The following is a 19,254-nucleotide window of genomic DNA, read 5'->3' as shown; positions in this document are numbered from 1 at the left end:
TGTCCATTTGAAGCAATTAAATCACTTAAAAATGATTAGGGAAAAATTGAGCAGATTTTTAGGCAGCACTATGAAAAACATAAATTACAGAGCAGCAAAGTTACACTGTTAAAGCTGTTTAAGGATGAAAATTTCATTCTAGTTGCATTGAGACATGCTTGCTGATGTGTAGAAAACCTGGCAGACGACTGAAAATCTATAGGAAATTTCAGTCTTTATCAATATCAGATTTGGAGATCTGCCAATTCTATTACCATATAGAATTGTTTGGTGGTGGAGCCAATTCTGGAGCACGTGTTTTCACTACTCTGGTTAGAATGCTCTGTAGCCCCTGGTCTTTGCTGTATCTAATACTCTCAGCTATTTTTGATCCCCTGGAGAGAATAGATGTGGCTAAAAACTGCCTTCAGTAGCGGTGGCGAGACGTACAAATTTATGTGGCACCTTTTGGATGAAGGTGTTTGTGTTTGTTCCACCCTAGGCTTTGTCAGTCAAGCTGACCTCTGTCATTATTGAGGATGGAGCTGTTTGTGGAGCTATCTCTAAATTTCTTTCTGTACTACTCCAGGGTTCCACTCTGCTTTTCTTCTCTTTGTAATTCTTTCCCAAACTGTAATTCTCCCATTTTGTTTACTTTCTTGCATTATAGATGGCTCTGGGGTTGAGAGGGTGAACAGCTTTAAGTTCCTCGGCATAAACATCACTGAGGAGTTAAGTGGTCTGTACATACAGGCTGTGTGGTGAAAAAGGCACAACAGCGCAGTGCTCTCTCACATCAGAAGGTTGAAGAGGTTTGGTATGGGCCCCCAAATCCTAAGAACTTTATACAGGGGCACAATTGAGAGCATTCTAACTGGCTGCATCTCTGCCTAGTATGGGAATTGTACTTCCCTCAATTGCAGGATTCTACAGAGAGTGCTGTGGACAGCCCAGTGCATCTGTAGATGTGAATTTCCCACTATTCTGGATATTTACAAAGACAGGTGTGTAAAAATGGCCTGAAGGATCATTGGGGACCCGAGTCACCCCAACCACAAACTGTTCCAGCTGCTGCCGTCCAGGAAAGGGTACCACAGTATAAAAGGCAGGACCAACAGGCTTCGGGACAGCTTCTTCCACCAGGCCATTAGACTGATTAATTCATGCTGCCATAACTGTATTTCTATGTTATATTGACTATCCTGTTGTGCATACTATTTATTATAAATTACACATTTAGACAGAGACATCATGTAAAGATTTTTACTCATGTATTTGAAGGATGTAAGTAATAAATTCAGGTGCATGAGATCATAAGAGACAGGAGCAGAATTAGGTCATTCAGCCCATTGAGTCTGCTGTATCATTCCATAATGGCTGATCCCAGAACCCATTCAACCCCATACATCTGTCTTCTTAGCATATCCTTTGATCCCCTGACTGATCAGGAAAAGATCAATTTCAGCCTTAAATATACCCACGGACTTGGCCTTCACAGCAAACCGTGACAAAGCATTCCACAGATTCACTACTCTCTAGCTAAAAAAATTCCTCCTTGCCTCCCTTCTAAAAACTCGCCCCTCAATTTGCCCTCAAGTTCTGAATACCCCCACCACAGGAAACATTCTCTCCACACTGACCCTGTCAACATTTGGTAGGTTTCAATGAGATCCCCCTACATTCTTCTAAATTCCAGTGAGTACAGACCCAAAGCTGCCAAATGCTCCTCATATGATAACCCCTTCATTCCTGGAACCATCCTCATGAACCTTTTCTGGACTCTCTCCAATGACAACACGTCTTTCCTGAGACATGGGGCCCAAAACTGTTGACAGTACTCTTAAGTGCAGCCTGACTAGAGTCTTATAAAGGCTCAGCACTGTCTCCTTGCTTTTATAATCTATTCCCCTTGAAATAAATGCCAACATTGCATTTGCCTCCTTTATCACAGATTCAACCTGTAAATTAACTTTCTGGGAGTCTTGCACGAGTACTCCTAAATCTCTCTGCACCTCTGATGTTTGAACCTTCTTCCCATTTAGATAATATTACACACTATTGTCCCTTTTACCCAATTGCATCATCATACATTTCCCATCACTGTGTTCCACCTGCTACTTTATTTTTACCCATTCTTGCAATTTGTTTAAATCCTGCTGCAATCGCATTACTTCCTCAACACTACTTACTCCTCCACCTATCCACAAACTTTGCAACAAAGTCATCAATTCCATTATCCAAAACAATGTGAAAAGAAGGGGTCCCAATACTGACCCCTGAGGAATACCACTAGTCACTGCCAGCCAACCCAAAAAGGCCTCTTTTATTCCCATTCACTGCCCCCTGCCTGTCAGCCATTCCTCTATCCATGCCAGTATCTTTTCTGTGACACCATAGGATTTTGTCTTGTTAAGCAGCCTTACGTGTGTCACCTTGTCAAATGCCTTCTAAAAATCCAAGTAAATGACATACACTGCCTCTCCTTTGTCTACCCTGCTTGTTACTTCCTCAAACAACAAATTTGCCAGGCAAGATTTTCCTTGACAGAAACCCTGCTGACTTTTGGGGTAGTCTCCAAATACTTCAAAATCACATCCTTAATCATAGACTCCAACACTTTACCAACCACTGAGATTAGGCTAACTGGCCTGTATTTCCTTTCTTTTCCTTCCTTCCTTCTTAAAGAGTGGAGTAACATTTGCAGTCTTCCAGTCCACTGGGACCATGGCAGAATCAAGTGATTCTTGAAAGATCATGAACAATACATCCATTATCTCCTCAGCAACTTCTCTCATTAAGTTATTCTGCTATTTCTTTGTCCTCCAATTCTATCTTGCCAGCATCATTTTCCAGTGGTCCTATATCAACTCAGACCTCCCTTTTACTCTTTATATAACTGAAAAAAGAATAGGTATCCTGCTTTATATTATTGGCTAGTTTTTCTCATATTTCATCTTTTCTCCTCTTATAGCTGTTTTAGTTGCCTTCGTTTGATTTTACAAGTTTCCCAATCATCCAACTTCACACTCACTTTTGCTACCTCATATGCCCTTTCCTTGGCTTTAATGCAGTCCTTAACTTGCCTTATCAGCCACGGTTGCCTACCCCCTGCCATTTCAGAATTTCTTCCTCTATGGAAAATGTTTATCCTGTGCCTTATGAACTATTCCCAGAAACTTTAGCCATCTCTACTCTGCCATCATCTCTGCCAGTATCCTCCTACAATCCACCTGGAAAGCTCTTCTCTCATGCCTCTGTAATTCCCTTTATTCCATTATGATACTGATACATGTGACTTGTACTTCTCCCTCTCAAATTGCATTATGAATTCAATCACATTATTATCACTGCCTCTTCAGCGTTCCTTTATGTTAAGCACCCCAATAAGATCTGGGTTATTACACAACACCCAATTTAAGATAGCCTTACCCTGAGTAGGCTCAAGCACAAGCTGCTCAAAAAAGCCATCTTGTATGCATTCAACAAATTCCTTCTCTTGCGATCTGACACCAACCTGATTTTCCCAATCCCCTTTGCATATTGAAGGCAAAATTACAATTCTGTCATTACACTTATTATATGCCTTTTCCAGCTCCCTTTGAACTGTCAACCCCACATCTTTCTACTATTTGGAGGCCTATATGTGATTCCCTTAGTAGTGTTTTTACCCTCACAGTTTCTTAACTCCACCCACAAAGATTCAACAATCTCTGACCCTGTCACCTCTTTCTAAAGATGTAATTACATCTCTTACCGGCAGGACCACACCACTGCCTATGCCCTCCTGCCTGCCCTTTCAATCCAAAGTAAATCTTTTGATATTAAGCTCCCAACTATAGCCGTTTTCTGTCACGATTCAATGATGCCCATAAGTCGTATTGACCAATTTCTAACTGCTCCATGAGTTCATCCACCTTATACCGAATGCTACACACATTTAAATACAGCACCTTCAGTCTTGCATTCTTTGCCCTTAAGAATTTTTCCTCTGTGGTACAATTTAACTCTTTACTCTGCATTTGTACCTAATTATTGGCTTGTCCTTGGCCTTGGCTTGTACCTAATCGTGCTAATCATGTATCAATGGAAAAAGATGGATTTTAGAAAAAAAGACTACAGAGTAAAATAGATAGTTATGTTGAAAGTTGAATAAAGAAAGGTTGGAGTCACGTCATGAACAGTTTGAACAGGATATAGGCCGAACAGACGCATTACCTGATTCTGTACTGTAAATCTACAGTTGCAAGCAAAACTTTGTAAACCCTTTACAATTACCAAGCTTTCTGCAGTAATTACTCATAAAATGTGGTCTGATCTAAGTCACAATAATACACAAACCCAATCCACCGAAACTAATAACACATGAACCGTTGTACTTCTTGTCAATACTGAGTACACCTTTCAAACAATCACAGTCTAGGTTCAGAAATGTATCTGAACCTCTGGGATAATTCCTTTTTAAAAAAAAAATGCTATTTGGAGTCAGCTGTTCCAGTCAATGAGATGAGATTGTAAGTGTGGATTGTAGAGGTGCCCTGACCTATGTATTAAAAAAAAAGAGACAAACTCAGAGTATTGACTGAGTATGTTCTTCTCAAGAAAGATCTGTTTATGTGCACCATACCTCAATCAAAACAACTTTCTGAGGACATAAGAATTGTAGAGATGCATGAAGCTGGAAGATGTAATAAGATCATTTCTAAAGACCTGGGTACTCATCAAATGGAGGAAATTCAGTACTTTTGCTACTCTCCCCCTAGGAGTGGGCTTCTTACAAAGATCACTCCAAGAGCACAGTATGGCATGCTGAAGAAGGTGAAAAAGAATCCAAGGGTAACATCAAGTGACCTGCAGTAATCTCCAGAGTTTGCTAAAGTCTCTGTTCATATGTCCACTGTACGAAAAACACTGAGCAAGTATGGTGTTCATGGAAGGACTTTTCTCCAAAAAAAATTGTTGCTGGTCTCTTTTTTGCAAAAGACCACCTAGATGTACCACAATGCTTCTAGGACAATGATCTGTGAACAGCTGAGACAAAAGTTGAACTTTTTTTTTGCAGAACTGCACACCACTATGTTTGGAGAAAAAAGGGTACTGCATACCAATACCAAAACTTCATCCCAACTGTGAAGCATTTTGGATGGAGCATCATGCTTTGGGCTGCTTTGCTGCTTTAAGGCCTGGACAGCTTGCAATCTTTGAGGGAACAATGAATTCAAAATTGTATCAAAACATTTTGCTGGAGAATGTCAGGGTAGTGGTCCATCACCTGAAGCTTAAAAGAAGTCAGATGGTGCAACCAGACTGTGATCCAAAGTACAAGATTAAATCAACAACAGAATGGTTTAAAAAGAAGTAAGTTAGTGCTTTGGAATATCCAAGTCAGAATTCAGACTTTAACCTAATTGAGATGCTGTGGCATTACCTGAAGAGGGTTGTCATGCAAGATATCACAGAAATATTGATGAACTGAAACAGTTTTGTATGGAGAAATGATCTAAAATTCCTCCCCGCTGTTGTGCAAGTCTGATCATCAGCTACAGGAAACATTTGGTGGAGGTTCAAGCAACACATAAAATGCTGGAGGAACTCAGCAGGCCAGGCAGCATCTATGGAAAAAAACACAGTTGACGTTTCGGGTCGAGACGTCAACTGTACTTTTTCCATAAATGCTGCTTGACCTGCTGAGTTCCTCCAGCATTTTGTGTGTGTTGCTCAGATTTCCAGCATCTGCAGATTTTCTCTTGTTTGTGACTTGGTGGCAGTTATTGGTGCTAAAGGAGGTTTTACCAGTTATTAAAAACAAGGGTTCACATGCTTTTTGCAGCCTGCACTGTGAATGAATAAATAATATGTTCAATAAAGACATGAGAAGTGCAATTGTTTATGTGTTATTAGTTTAGGCAGATTGTGTTTGTCTACTATTGTAAATTAGATTAAGATCAGACCATATTTATGAGTAATTAATGCTGAAATCCAGGTTGTTGCAAAGGGTTCACAAACTTCTTGAAACTATATATAAGCATATCTTTATCTACCCTCTTTTTTCTCTATTTAAATTATTTAGATGATACTGGTAACTGTTCTTTCTATTGTCAGTACTGTATACTGTGCTATCTTTTTGGATTTGAATTAACCTAATTTAATATTTGCTATATCTAGCAGATTGACTATAAATTTGAATGTAGGCTTTGCTGATCACTTTTCATTTTCATTTCTTTTGTGCTTTGTTTTGTACTTTCTGCATTAATTATCTTTGATTTCTTTCCTCTGAAGCTTTCAGATTCTTCTCCACAGAGCACTTTAGATCTGGATCTATCTTGCAACCTCTAGCAAGTTATATTGTTGATATTAAAACATTTTTTAAAGTCTTCAAGAGCATAACATTTGCTCTACATTTTCTACATATCAACCATTTTATGGCAAAGGAAATAACATTTCTTTCCAGTTTCAAAACATGTAGGCTTTTTATTATGACAAATTTTCCTCAGTTCAGTTTCAAAATTAGGGTGTTTATCTCTCATTTCATCTTTCTATTGCCACAGATCTTTCATAATCAAAGATGTGCAAGGCTTAGTTTCTAGGAAGTGAAGTAGTCAATCCATGAAGCATGCTTGAGCGGTGGAGGAAGACATTAATCTCTGGCCACTTTGCCTCCTTCAATGTTCTTTGCTGGAACTATAAAAATTGGCTCTTGGTGATGTGGGCTCTAGGAAGGTGGGCACTAAATGAAGGTCAGATTAGGCTCAAAGGTAATGCTAACGTGAGATTCAGCAGTCTTATTTGTGAAGCAAGCACTAAGTATCTTTAATCATTATTCATAACCTGTTACTTTGTTTTTTAAGATCACTGAATACTGTTTGTTAAAATGAGAATCATATCTTCTTGACTATGTCTGCCAAAAAAATGAGTTATGAAAACTAAATACAACCTCAGGAACTGAACTCAGCAAATGAATATCTGCAGTGTTTATTTAATAGGATACCAATTTGGCACTGCTAGAGAAATAAAGACAAGGAGCTTGTTATTCAACTAACAACTAAAATGGTACATCTGTGTGTCCATTTAAGCTCTCACACAACCAAATTATTGTTTGTTTCATAATTACTAGCCTGATTACTGCTTTCCTGATTTTTTTGAGGTGCATAACTGGATTGTATTGCTGTGTAGATTTCCACTAGACCTGACATTTATTGCACACTTGAAGTTAATAATAGATTAATTATTCACTTAAATTCTATTAATATAGTTTAAATTTAGATATATTAATAACACAAATATAATTTTGTTAATATTCTGAAAACCAAGTTTTTCAGTTACTATAAGCACTTGAGAGGCATGCTTGCAAATATAACTGTATGTTATCCTCACATTGCCTCTGCTTTTTCTTCACCCTCCCCAAAAGAAGTAACCAAATAAGTTTTACTTTAATAGAAAATGTTAATCAACAATACATACAGAAAATGCTAGAAGTACTCAATGGGCCTGGCAGTATATGAGGCAAGAGTTTGTTTTTCAAATCTCTGACCTGTTGTTCAAACTAGGAAAAGCTGGAAGATAAGCATGTTCAAACTTGTAGAGAAGGTGGAGATAGGATGAAGAGAGCAAAGAAACGTCTGTGTAGGCACAAACTGCGGATGCTGGAGTCCGGAGCAATAAGCAAACTGCTAGAAGAACACAACAGGTCAAGCAGCATCTGTAGAGGCAAAGGAATGATCAACATTTTGGTTTGAGACTGCATCAGGACTGAGAATGTAAGGGAAAAAGAGTCAATTTAAAGAGGTATGAGACAGGCTGGTAGATGATAGGTGAAACCAGTAGAGGTGGAGAACGATGGTGGAAGAAGTGGAGTTTTGTGGTCACCCTTGTGCTCTGGCTGGTGTAAATCACAAAAGAGTCACAAGATCTGCAGTTGCATTTTGTGATGCAGAATATATCTCTTATTGTGTACGAAAAGGCTACACTATATTAAATTGCTGTTTAATTTTATGGATTATTTGGTTCCTTGGATGGTGGGAAAGGAAAGGCTAGAGGAGCAAGAGCTTCATGGGAAGGTACCATTGAGAAGAAAATTAAGTAGGAATAAAAGTGAAACATAGAGTTAAGGGTGAAGAATCCCCTCTAAATGCTGAAAGATCAGAGAAAGGAACGGTGTGTCTGGTGGTGGTTTCACTGTGAGGTAAAGTCCTGAAGATGAAGCATTGAATGTAAAAGCTGGTGTGATAGAAGATGAGGACAAGGGGTCCCTGAAATTTCTCCAACTGAGACACTAGAAGATGACAGTAGAAGAAGTCAAGGAAATGGAACAGACTAAGTTGGGACTCCTACCGACTCTGAAGGAGGGAAGATCACAGCTAAGAAAAAGGAAAATCATCTCAGAATTGCTGGTGTGGCAGTTGTTTGAATGGATGTTTAGGAGTTGAAAAGTTGGAAAAATGAAGTCCACAGGAAACAGAGTGGGAGATGGCATTGTCAAGATGGCTTCTGTGGGTTCTTAATGGATGTAGGTCACTTCTCAAATGTTGATTTGTTCTCTCAATTTACTGCAAATAATTTTGAAAATCAATAATAAAACATTAGGGAAATAATACCAACTGTACTTTTACTGTATCCAGGGCTGTGCAATGAAAGAAAGTCTCTTTCATCCCTACATGTTCCACTTCCAAATGCTTCATACAAGTGTGATAAAATAATTTGATTATTTTTGCTATAAATTAATATGCAGTTGAATAACTTTCAAATATATCTGTGCTATACTTGTGTAAAATTCATTAGCAAATACATTTACATATGGCCAAGATGAAAAAAGCATAATTCAGTTTAGCAAGCAAAGATCAGAAAAGGTTTTTGGGAGTTATAAGATAGATGGAAAGAAGTTAAGGAATTGAGCAGAGCAAGAAGGGGACATGAAAAACCTTTGGCAAGTAGGGTTAGGGAAAGCCCCAAGGTGTACTGCATGTACTTGAAGAACAGGAGTATAACTAGAGTGAGGGTAGAATGGATCAGGGATAAGAGGCAACATGGTCTATGATGTCATGCCGACTCTTTAACCTCTAAGGTTAATCTAATCCTTCCCTCCTACACAGCACTTTTATTTTTTCTATTGTCCATGTAGCCATCAAAGAGTTTCTTAAATGCCCTTAAAATATCTGCTTTGATCACCACCCCTCCTGGCAAGGTATTCCACACATTCACCCCTTGCTATTTATTTTAAAAAAACTTGCCTCCAATATTTTTCTCTGTACTTTTCTTCACTGATCTTAAAATTATGCACCCTGTATTAAACATTTCCACCCTGGGAAAAAGTCTCTGGCAATCCACTCAATTGTGTACACCTCTATCAAGTTGCCTGTCATCTCCTTCACTCCAAGAGAAAAAGTCCTAGCTTGCTCAGCCTGTCTTCATAAGGCATGATCTTAATCTAGGTAGTATCCTGGTAAATCTGCTCTGCATCCTCTCTAAAGCTTCCATATCATTCCTATAATGAGGCAACCAGAACTGTCCACAATATTCCAAATGTGGTCTCACAATTTTTAAAGAGCTGTAATATTAACTCACAGCTTTCAAACTCAAACCCTGACTAATGAAGACCTACATACCATTTTCCCCAGGGTGGTAATAGCTAATACAGGGAGCATACTTTTAAGGTTGTTGGGGAATGTCAGAGGTAGTTTTTATTACATGGGAGTAGTGGGTGCATGGAACACACTGCTGGGGTGGTGGGAGAGCCAAATACATTGGGCACATTTAAGTGACCCTTAGCTAGGCACAAGGATGAAGGAAAATGAGAGCTATATGGGAAGGAATGGTTAGATTGATTTTAGAGTAAAGGAATTGGCTCTGCATTGTGGGCTGAAGTGCCTGTACTGTGCTGTAACGTTTATGCTCATTTCAGATAAGTTTTGCACTCTTCAACTTCTTGCATATGCACTCTGCCTAAATCGTTCAGAATTTGTTTTGACAGGTTTGCACCAGTAAGTGAACATTGCTGTCAAAGAAGAGTGCTGTTCTTATCTCTTGTTTCGACAAGTTGTGAAACTAGAAATAGATGTCGTAGACAGGTGATGTCTATTCTTCATTAAATCATTGTCAGATTGTGAATGGTCACAAAGGAAAAGGAATATGCTTAAAATAGTACACGTTGTGTGGTATACTTTGTACTCAGTAATTGCATACACCTGCTTTTACTTATTTTGGAATGCAGGGGTTCAGAAATATTTTCTTGTATTATTCCATAGTTAAAGAACACAGTAGAAAATAATAGCTTCTGACTTTGAAGATTTCTAAAAATTTTCAATAACCCTGACATAGACATCACCAAACAGGGGATCAGCTTCTAGCTAGGGTACATTTTATTGGTCTTCATTTCATATGAAGCAAAAATGAAAATCACATATCTGTGACACAAAAGGGGGCCATTCCATCTATGGTGTGTGTGGCTGAAAAAATTCTATTCCGGTTCATCCCATTTCCCAACTCCGTCTATTGTGGGTTCTGAGTATCCGTGCAATAAGATTTAGGAGTGCATTATTCGGCTTTTGTGATATAATTTAACCAAATCCTCGTTCTCCCTTCTATGCCTCCTACTAATCGGTTTGTGATATATTTTTAACCAAGCCACATTTTAGCTCACAACCACCAGAAAGCACTGATGACCCCATTCTGCCCTGAAACTGAATCTCTGGTACCCCAGCACTCTCAAGTTCACGTTGCTATATGTCCTTTAAACAATTAAATTGATTTAACAATGTTATTAAAATCATAGCCATTCTGTACTTTGTACTTCTCAGGAATTTGCCTCAATATGTGTTAATTGTTCTGTTTGACAGTTGAAATGTCTGCATTTCACATGCAGTGGTGTGCTTGCCAGGTTATTTCAAATATAGAGTTCAAATATAGGCTTTGAGACCAAGTCTCTTCATTTATGATTAAAGGTAGCTTAAATAAGAATCTTGAGGCTGAATGAAGAGCTTATCTGAGGAAAACACTTCAGCAAGTTAGGCTAGTTTTCATTGGCATTTAAAATGAATAATGATCTTACTGAAAATGTTAAAATTCTAGTGCCCAGTGGCACCCACATCTACTATGATGGAGGTGCTTTGAGAGTTTGGTCATGGCTAGAATCAACTCCTGCATGGACCTGAACCTGCTGCAATTTGCTGTCACCATATTGGGTCTACAGCAGATGCAATCTCACAGGCTCTCCATTTGGATCAACTGGACAATAGCAATACCTACGTCAGGCTGTTGTTTATTTAATACAGCTCAACATTCAACATGATCATACCCTCAGTTCTAATCAACAAGCTCCAAAAATTGGCCCTCTGCAATGAATCCTTGACTTCCTCAATGGGATGTCACAGACTGTGGAGATCAGAAATAACATCTCCCCCTCGCTGATGATCAACACTCGCGCATATCAAGGGCGTGTGCTTAGCCCACTGTTCTACTCTCTGTCGACCCACAACTGTGTGGCATGGCACAGCTCAAATGCCATCTATAAAATTGTCTACAACACAGCTATTGTTGGCAGAATTTCAGATGGTGTTGTGGAGGCATACAGGAGTGAGATAGATCAGCTGGTTTAGTGATGTCACAACAACCTTGCACTGAACATTAGTAAGACCAAGGAATTGATTGTGGACTTCAGAAACGGGAAGTTGAGGGAACACATTCAGTCCTCATCGATGGATCAGCAGTGGAAAGGGTGAGCAGTTTCAAGTTCTTGGGTGTCAACATCTCTGAGGATCTATCCTGGGCCCAACATATTGATGCAATTACAAAGAAGGGATAGTAGTGACTATATTTCATTAGGAGTTTGAGGAGAATTGGTATCTCACCAACGACTCTTACAAATTTCTACAGATATGCCATGGAGAGCATTCCAACTGATTGCATCACCATCTGGTATGGAGGGGCCACTGCACAAAATTAGCAAAAGCTGCAGAAAATTGTAAACTCAGCCAGTTCCATCATAGGCACTAGCCTCCCCAGCATTGATGACTCCTTCAAAATGTGATGCCTCAAAAATACGGCTTCCATTATTAAAGACCCCCATCACCCATCGGGGCATGCCCTCTTCTCATTGCTACCATCAAGGAGTAGGTATGAGAACCTGAAGACACACACTCAGTTTCTTCCCCTCTGCTACCAGATTTCTGAATGGATAATAAACCCAAGAATACGACCTCACATCTTTTCCTCTCTTTTATCATTACTTATTTAATTTTTAAAATATGTATTTATTGTAATTTATAGGTTTTATTATGTATTACAATGTACTGCTGCTCCAAAACAGCAAATTTCACGGCACATGCCTGTGATATTAAACCTGATTCAGAGCTTTTAAGTAACTTGACAGAGTGGATGCTAAGTGGATGATTTCCTTTATAGAGGAACCCAGATTTAAACAGCATTGTTTCATGGTAAAGTGTCACCCGTTTAAGATGGCGATGAAGAGAGATTTCCTCTTAGAGGGTCGTGAATCCTTGGAACACTCCACCTCATTGAGCTGTGATTGTGACACAAGATCATGATGGATTATTGAATCTAAGAACAGACAGGAAACTAGACTTGAAGATGTAATCAGCTGGGAGCCATATGCCTTACTGCTGTCCTACTTATATTTTTTCTTCATTTCAACTGGTATAGCCAGTTCAAGCTTTACCTTTCTTCCTTGTGAATCTGCTCCAAAGGCTCAGTTAGTTCATATGTTACAGTAAAATATGCAAATACCCTCATTACAATATCGAAGGATTCCGCATTTAATTTCTATTGATTTCATCTCTCAGCATTGCTTTCTAAGGCTCAGAAATCTAAATCCATACATCCTGCAGTACACAAAATGCGCTGTAGACTTTTAACCACTTAGATGGACTTGGAAATAGTGGAAAACCAAGGGTCTTGGAACTGAACGTGTAAGTTTTTCTCAGAAAGAAGTGCTGTAGGAATACTTGAGCATGAAAGATGGACTAATTATCTACATCTCACAGACTTAGGAGAGATGGCTTTAGAGTTATTGAGTGCTCTAGTTATCAACCAAAATTCTGTAGATTCTAAAAATGCTGCTGTGGATATAGGGGCCTCGGTATTTAAAAACAAAAATCAGATAAAAGCAACAGAAGAGAAGATGCTGAAATTTATAATGAAGGATATATTAACAAAAATCCTTGAAGAATTGAGCAGTCAGCATGGATTTACAGAAGAAAAAGTAGGTTTGACGGAGGGTCTCGGCCCTGAAATGTTGACTGTACTCTTTTCCATAGCTGCTGCCTTGCCTGCTGAGTTCTTCCAGCATTTTGAGTGTTTTAATTGGATTTCCAGCATCTGCAGGTTTTCTCAATTTCGTGCTTTGACTAACTCTTTGGAAATCATTGAGTATGTGACAATTAGAGGAACCAGTGGGTGTAGTGTATAGAGGTTTTTGATAAAGTGCCATACAGGTTATTCACTAAAGTTGGAACACACAAAATTAGGGAGGAATAAAGTGACATGGATTGAAAATTGACCAGAAACCAAATATCCTCAGGTAGGCGTATTGTGCTGAGAAGCGAATCAGTATTAGGTCCCAGTTGTTTGTGTGTCTCTGTCTCCCACCCCTCTGTCTCCGCCCCCACCCCCATCTCTGTCTAACTGAGAAGACCCAGTAAAATATTTCCACATTTGCTGATGCCACAAAATGTGAGGAGGGAAGAGTTTAAAAAAAATACTTTTAGGAAGTACAAGCTAAGCAAGTAGATGTGAACATAGCAAAAGGAATATAATGTGGAAAACTGTTTGCAAAAGATAGAGGCAAGTCTATTTTTTGAATGGTGAAAGGCTGGGTAATGTTGATGTAACTGAAACCCAATATACAGTGTAACACTTTGCCTTTATTTCTAGAGGATTTCAATCTATGAGTAAGGAAGCCTTTCTGCAGTTACTTCAGGCCTTGATGAGACTGCAAAGAATTGCAAACGGTTTTAGTTTCCTTACCCAAGAAGCAAACTAGCTGCTATCATGGGCTTCCAGTGAAGATTTACTCTACTGGTTCCATAGATGGTAGAATTACTGTATGAGGAGAGTAGGGTAGGCTAGGATTGTATTATCAACTTTAGAAGAATGAGACGGGATCACCTTGAAACTTGCAGAATCCCTACAGGTCTTGACAGTTGGTATGCAGGCCACAATCTCCAAATAAGGATCAGACTTTAGAAATGTGTTAAAGAGAAATATCTTCAATGAAAGGTTGGTGAGCTTTGGAGTTACTAGCAATGGGGGATTATGGAAGGTTCATTTAAAACGAAGATAGATTACTAGACATAAAGGATATCAAAGAATTTGGATGTGTAACAGGTAAATGTTGCTGATGTAGCTCAGCCTTGATAAGTGGCAGAGCAGATTTGAAGTAGCAAACTTCGTTGCTTATTCAGACTTTGATTCATTATTTTCATGTGACTGCTCATTACATAGATATAACTATCAGTAATTGTACATTTTTTTTGTAGGAGGCACAACCAGAAACATCAGGCTCCTTGACAGCCACAGAAGAGCGAAAAGAAAAGGTTCCAAGCCCACACCTCAGTCACCTTGTTGTTCTAAATTCTACTGAAACATTGTATGGTCTTGCAGAAAGGGTCGTGGCTACAGAGTCTTTGTAAGTTATTTGTCACAAATCACTGAATGATTAAAGACATTCTTTTCTCAATATTTTCAATTAAAAGCCAAATAAGACATAGAAATTTAAATTATATTCAAGTTATGTTCCTTCAAATGTTATATATTTCTCACAGGTAATTGAATGTTCACATTTTATTCTACATGAACCACACAATTCAATTCTTCTACGCATTCCCCAACTAATATGCCATTTTTTTAAATAGCTGTGAAATTCATGTTGAAAAGTTGTTTCTGAAACTGATCCAGCAATACCTTGTGGCAGAAATGTAATTATTTAGGAAGATACTTCTCTAATCATAACTCATCAATTTTTAAGTCGTCATGAAAAATGCATTTGGGATTTCTGTAATAAAACATATAAAATGAGATGAACCGTAATTTAAGTTTGAAATATTGGTTATCATCTAATTTTACTCTTACTGACTTTGAATAATATAATTTCCCATCACAGGAGAAACACATTCCTACTGAAAAAGAGCAATCAAAATTATCCTCCTTTCCAGCTCTTGTTTCATAGCTTTGCAAATGCTTATCGAGTTAATAATTAAATATGGTAAGAGTTTCTGCTTCATCAGCTCTTAATCTGTGAGATCTAGACATTAATTCTCAGAGGACCTGTCCTTAGTCCAGAACGTAAATGCCATTTATGTAGAAACCACAGCAGCACTTCTACTTTCTTAGAAGTTTGTGAAAATTAAGCATGTCATCTAAAACTGTGACAGACTTCTATAGATATGCATTGGAGAGTATTTTTGCTGGTTGCATCACAGCCTGGAATGGAAACACTAATGCCCTTGAATGGAAATGCTTATAAGAAATAGAGGAAATGGCCCAGTCCATCACAGGTAAAACCTTCCCTACCACTGAGCACATCTATACAGAGCACTGTCACAGGAAGAAAGCATCATCCATCAGCCAGGATCCCTGCCATCCAGGCCATGCTGTTGTCTTGCTGCTGCCACCAGGAGGAGGTACAGGAGCCTTCGGACCCACACTACTTGGTTCAGGAACAGTTATTGCCCTTCAACCATCAGGCTCTTGAACCATAGGAGATAACTTCATTCAACTTCACTCACCTCATCACTGAACTGTTCACACAACCTATGGACTCAGTTTCAAGGACTCCTCATCTCATGTTCTCAATATTTATTGATTATTTATTTATTATTATTTTTATTTTTCTCTTTCTTTTCATATTTCCACACTTTGGTTTCTTTTGCAGGTTGTTTGTTTGCCCATCCTGTGGCATGCAGCCTTTCATTGATTCTGTTGTGTTTCTTGAATTTACTGTGAATGCCCACAAGAAAACAAATCTCAGTGTCACCATATATGCACTTTGATAATTTTACTCTGAACTTTTACCTCTTACCTCAAATCTATATCCAAGAGTTATTGACTTTTCTGCTATGATCTCTCCCCTTTTATAGCTCCTAAATAAAAGTTTCTGCAATGTCCCCTTCCAAAAAAAAGCAGCCTATTTTTTCTTCATAAGCAAACTTCTTAATCCCTAAGACTATCTCATGAATTGGCCCTGCAGCTTCTCTTGTGCTATCATATCTTTCTTGTTGTGATGATGAGCAGTGTACACAGTAGCCTTGCAGGAACCCAGTTAATGCTGAATGTAGTTATTGTTGGAATTTCTTGCATTGTATTGCCTTATTAAAATAAAATCTTCATTCTTACTGCTTCTCTATGGTGGTTGACTGTGAAACTGCATTCATTTATAACCAGGTCCATGTTTTCCAATTCCAGTGTATGCTAGTCCCCTATAATTTTCTTGATTCTCCCCTTTTTTTTCATTCAAATCATGTAATCTTTATATGATCATGTAATTTTGGATTTTCTTCAGATTTATTTATCCGTATTCTTTTTTTTTTCTATTAGCCTTTCCAATTTTGATCTAAACTTTTACCTCTGCACTTTCCTCCTCTCAGCATTTGATAATATAGTGCTCACAGTAAAGTCATTTTGGTTCTCGTACCCTGTATGAACTTTCACATCCTGTAGCATCTGAACTTCAGAGTTGCATTCATTTTTTGTCGAAAAAAATGGTCTTTATCTCATCTTGTACCATCTCAACTGTGTCTGATTGCTCTCTTACTTTTTCCAGCTAAATAATGTGTAGATCTAATAAAATTATTGTAATAGTGTATTATTAGTCCCAGTATTTCTCTGTTTTATTCAGACTTCTGGCTTGGTAGATAGTCCATACTTAGTGTATATTTTGGCATCACAGGATACATCAAGTAGACATCTCAAAGTACTCAAAACTTATCACAAATTATGTTTCAGCATAAAGCTCTGTTAATTCAATTGATAGAGTAGTGTCAATGCCCTGTCCTTGACCAATATCCCCAAAGCACTGGGCTCTGATCACACTCAGCTATCTTCTCTAACTATACCATATTGTTACTGCAGTATCTTTTCTCTATCTGCTTTGTATTCTGCATTGCTCTTTTATTATGATTAATAGTCACATGAGTGGGGACATGGTAAAAGCAAAGGGAATAAGTTACATACTCTTGCTTATTTCATGACATTTTGTTGCTTGGGACAGGCAGAGGGCATATTTTTGCTGACCAGTAAGATAACACTGGATAAAGCTTAGCTTACACTTGCATACACTTAAGTTTCATTGCTTCATGATTGTTGGTTACTAATAAAGGGTTGAATAAAGAATTTGTTTTTTGGAGAAATCATTGGAGCTAGGGGCACGTCATGCAAGTATGACAACGCTGTAGCAGTCACAGACTAGCGACAATTGTTTTGGTTTGATATTGCTGCTACATTTCTGTCAGCAAAAATTTTCTACATTTACACCAAATGAATGCTAAGCATTTGGACATGTCCATGCAATTAGGAGCTTTGCAGCCTGGAGCAGCTTGTGACAAGTAACAAGCTTTTGTTGATTAATGCTGTGTGTTTGGATTTGAAACACAGTTTTGAATGGTCAGCACTGCCTTGTCTAAGTGGGTTGGATTGAAAAGCTGTGTAGTGGTGTCTGCCTGAATAGTTCGACCATTTGATTCTGCTGAAAAACCGAAGAATGAAATTGCTTCTGTTGAATTGATTTAATCATTGTTTTGTCTGATTTATGCACTTGGAAAACAACATGAGTCCAGCTGAAAGTAATGAGCTTGAAGTCAAGACAAAGAGAGAAATTAGAGAAACATGCAATGTTGAAGCTGGGTTTGTTAGAGGAAATGAAACTATATGCAATGCCTTAGAACAGGTTGTGACTATGTATAAAGGTGATGAGGTACAGGATCAAAATCAGAATCTGGTTTATTATCACCAGCATGTGTCGTGAAATTTGTTAACTTAGCAGCAGCAGATCAATGCAATACATAATATAGAAGAAAAAATAATAAGTAAATCAGTTTACAGTATACGTTTATTGAATAGATTAAAAATCATGCAAAAAAAAACAATAGTATGTATTTTTAAAAAGTGTGGTAGTATTCAAGGGTTCAATGTCCATTTAGGAATCAGATGGCAGAGGGGAAGAAGCTGTTCCTGAATCGCTGAATGTGTGCCTTCAGGCTTCTGAACCTCCTACCTGATGGTAACAGTGAGAAAAGGGCATGCCCTGGGTGCTGGAGGTCCTTAATAAGGGGCATTGCCTTTCTGAGGATGACGTATGCTGAAGACTGTGTGTCTAATGTGTGTGCAGCGTGTCCTGCAGCAACTAGCAGAGCGACCCATGCATGTGATACCATATCAGCACACATGAGAGGTGGTAGGGGACATAAAAGGCCTAATGATGGTGATAACGTAGAGACAACTGAGGCTGAATCTGCTAAAAAAAAGAGATAGCTTCCTTCAACAGAAAATACGACGAGTCGTACATAAAATATGGCTTTATTGCGACTGGTGACTCGCACGCTCCAAGCCCCCTGTGTGTGATATGTCGGGACAAGCTGTCTAACGAGGCAATGAAGCCCTCAAAACTGCTTCGGCACCTTGAGTCCAAGGACCCTGCCCTTAAAGACAAACCCGTTGAGATATTTGAGCGGAAAAAATGCGTGAGCAAGCGGGACAGAAGCAAGTGCTGAGAGCCACCACCTCCACAAATGCTGCTGTTCTGAGAGCGTTGTACTTAGTGGCTAGCCGTATTGCTAAGGCTAAGAAGCCTTTCACTGTTGGTGAAGAATTGATTCTGCCTGCTGCCAGGGGCATGTGCCGTGAACTGTTGGGAGAAGCTGCAGCTAACAAGGTGGCACAGGTTTCTCTTTCAGTTACGGAGATTTCTTTCAGGAAAAAAGTCACCACTGGCAGCACGCTTCAGTGACGAGGAGTGGGATAGCAAAATTCGCTTATCTGTGTGATATCTTCAACCTGCTTAATGAACTCAATTTGTCACTTCAAGGGAGAATAACAACTGTCTTCAAGTTGGCAGATAAAGTGTCTGCTTTCAAAGCCAAACTGGAACTGTGGGGATGGCGAGTGGACAGGGGCATATTTGACATGTTCCCAACATTAGCTGGGATTTTGGAGAGATTGAGGCCGCACCATCCTTCTCAAAGCTGGTGCACAATCACCGATCTTTGCCGTCGACAAAATTCGAGCGTTACTTCCCAACCGCAAATGACCCAAGACGTGCAAAGGAATGGGTCC

General features: G+C 38.8%; 1 protein-coding gene across 1 annotated transcript in view; it reads left to right on the top strand.

Annotated features, from left to right (window-relative positions):
- vps50 (VPS50 EARP/GARPII complex subunit) overlaps window positions 1–19,254 on the top strand; it is a 203,743-nt gene that overhangs the window by 174,469 nt on the left and 10,020 nt on the right. Inside the window, exon 23 of the mRNA XM_073054232.1 lies at window positions 14,466–14,614. Coding sequence (XP_072910333.1) covers window positions 14,466–14,614 — 149 coding nt within the window. The remainder of the gene's footprint in view (window positions 1–14,465; window positions 14,615–19,254) is intronic.

The sequence above is a fragment of the Hemitrygon akajei genome, chromosome 8 (genome assembly GCF_048418815.1).
Source record: "Hemitrygon akajei chromosome 8, sHemAka1.3, whole genome shotgun sequence".
Taxonomy (NCBI): domain Eukaryota; kingdom Metazoa; phylum Chordata; class Chondrichthyes; order Myliobatiformes; family Dasyatidae; genus Hemitrygon; species Hemitrygon akajei.
Note: the sequence above shows the minus strand (reverse complement) of the source record. Positions and strands in the feature narration are given on the sequence as shown.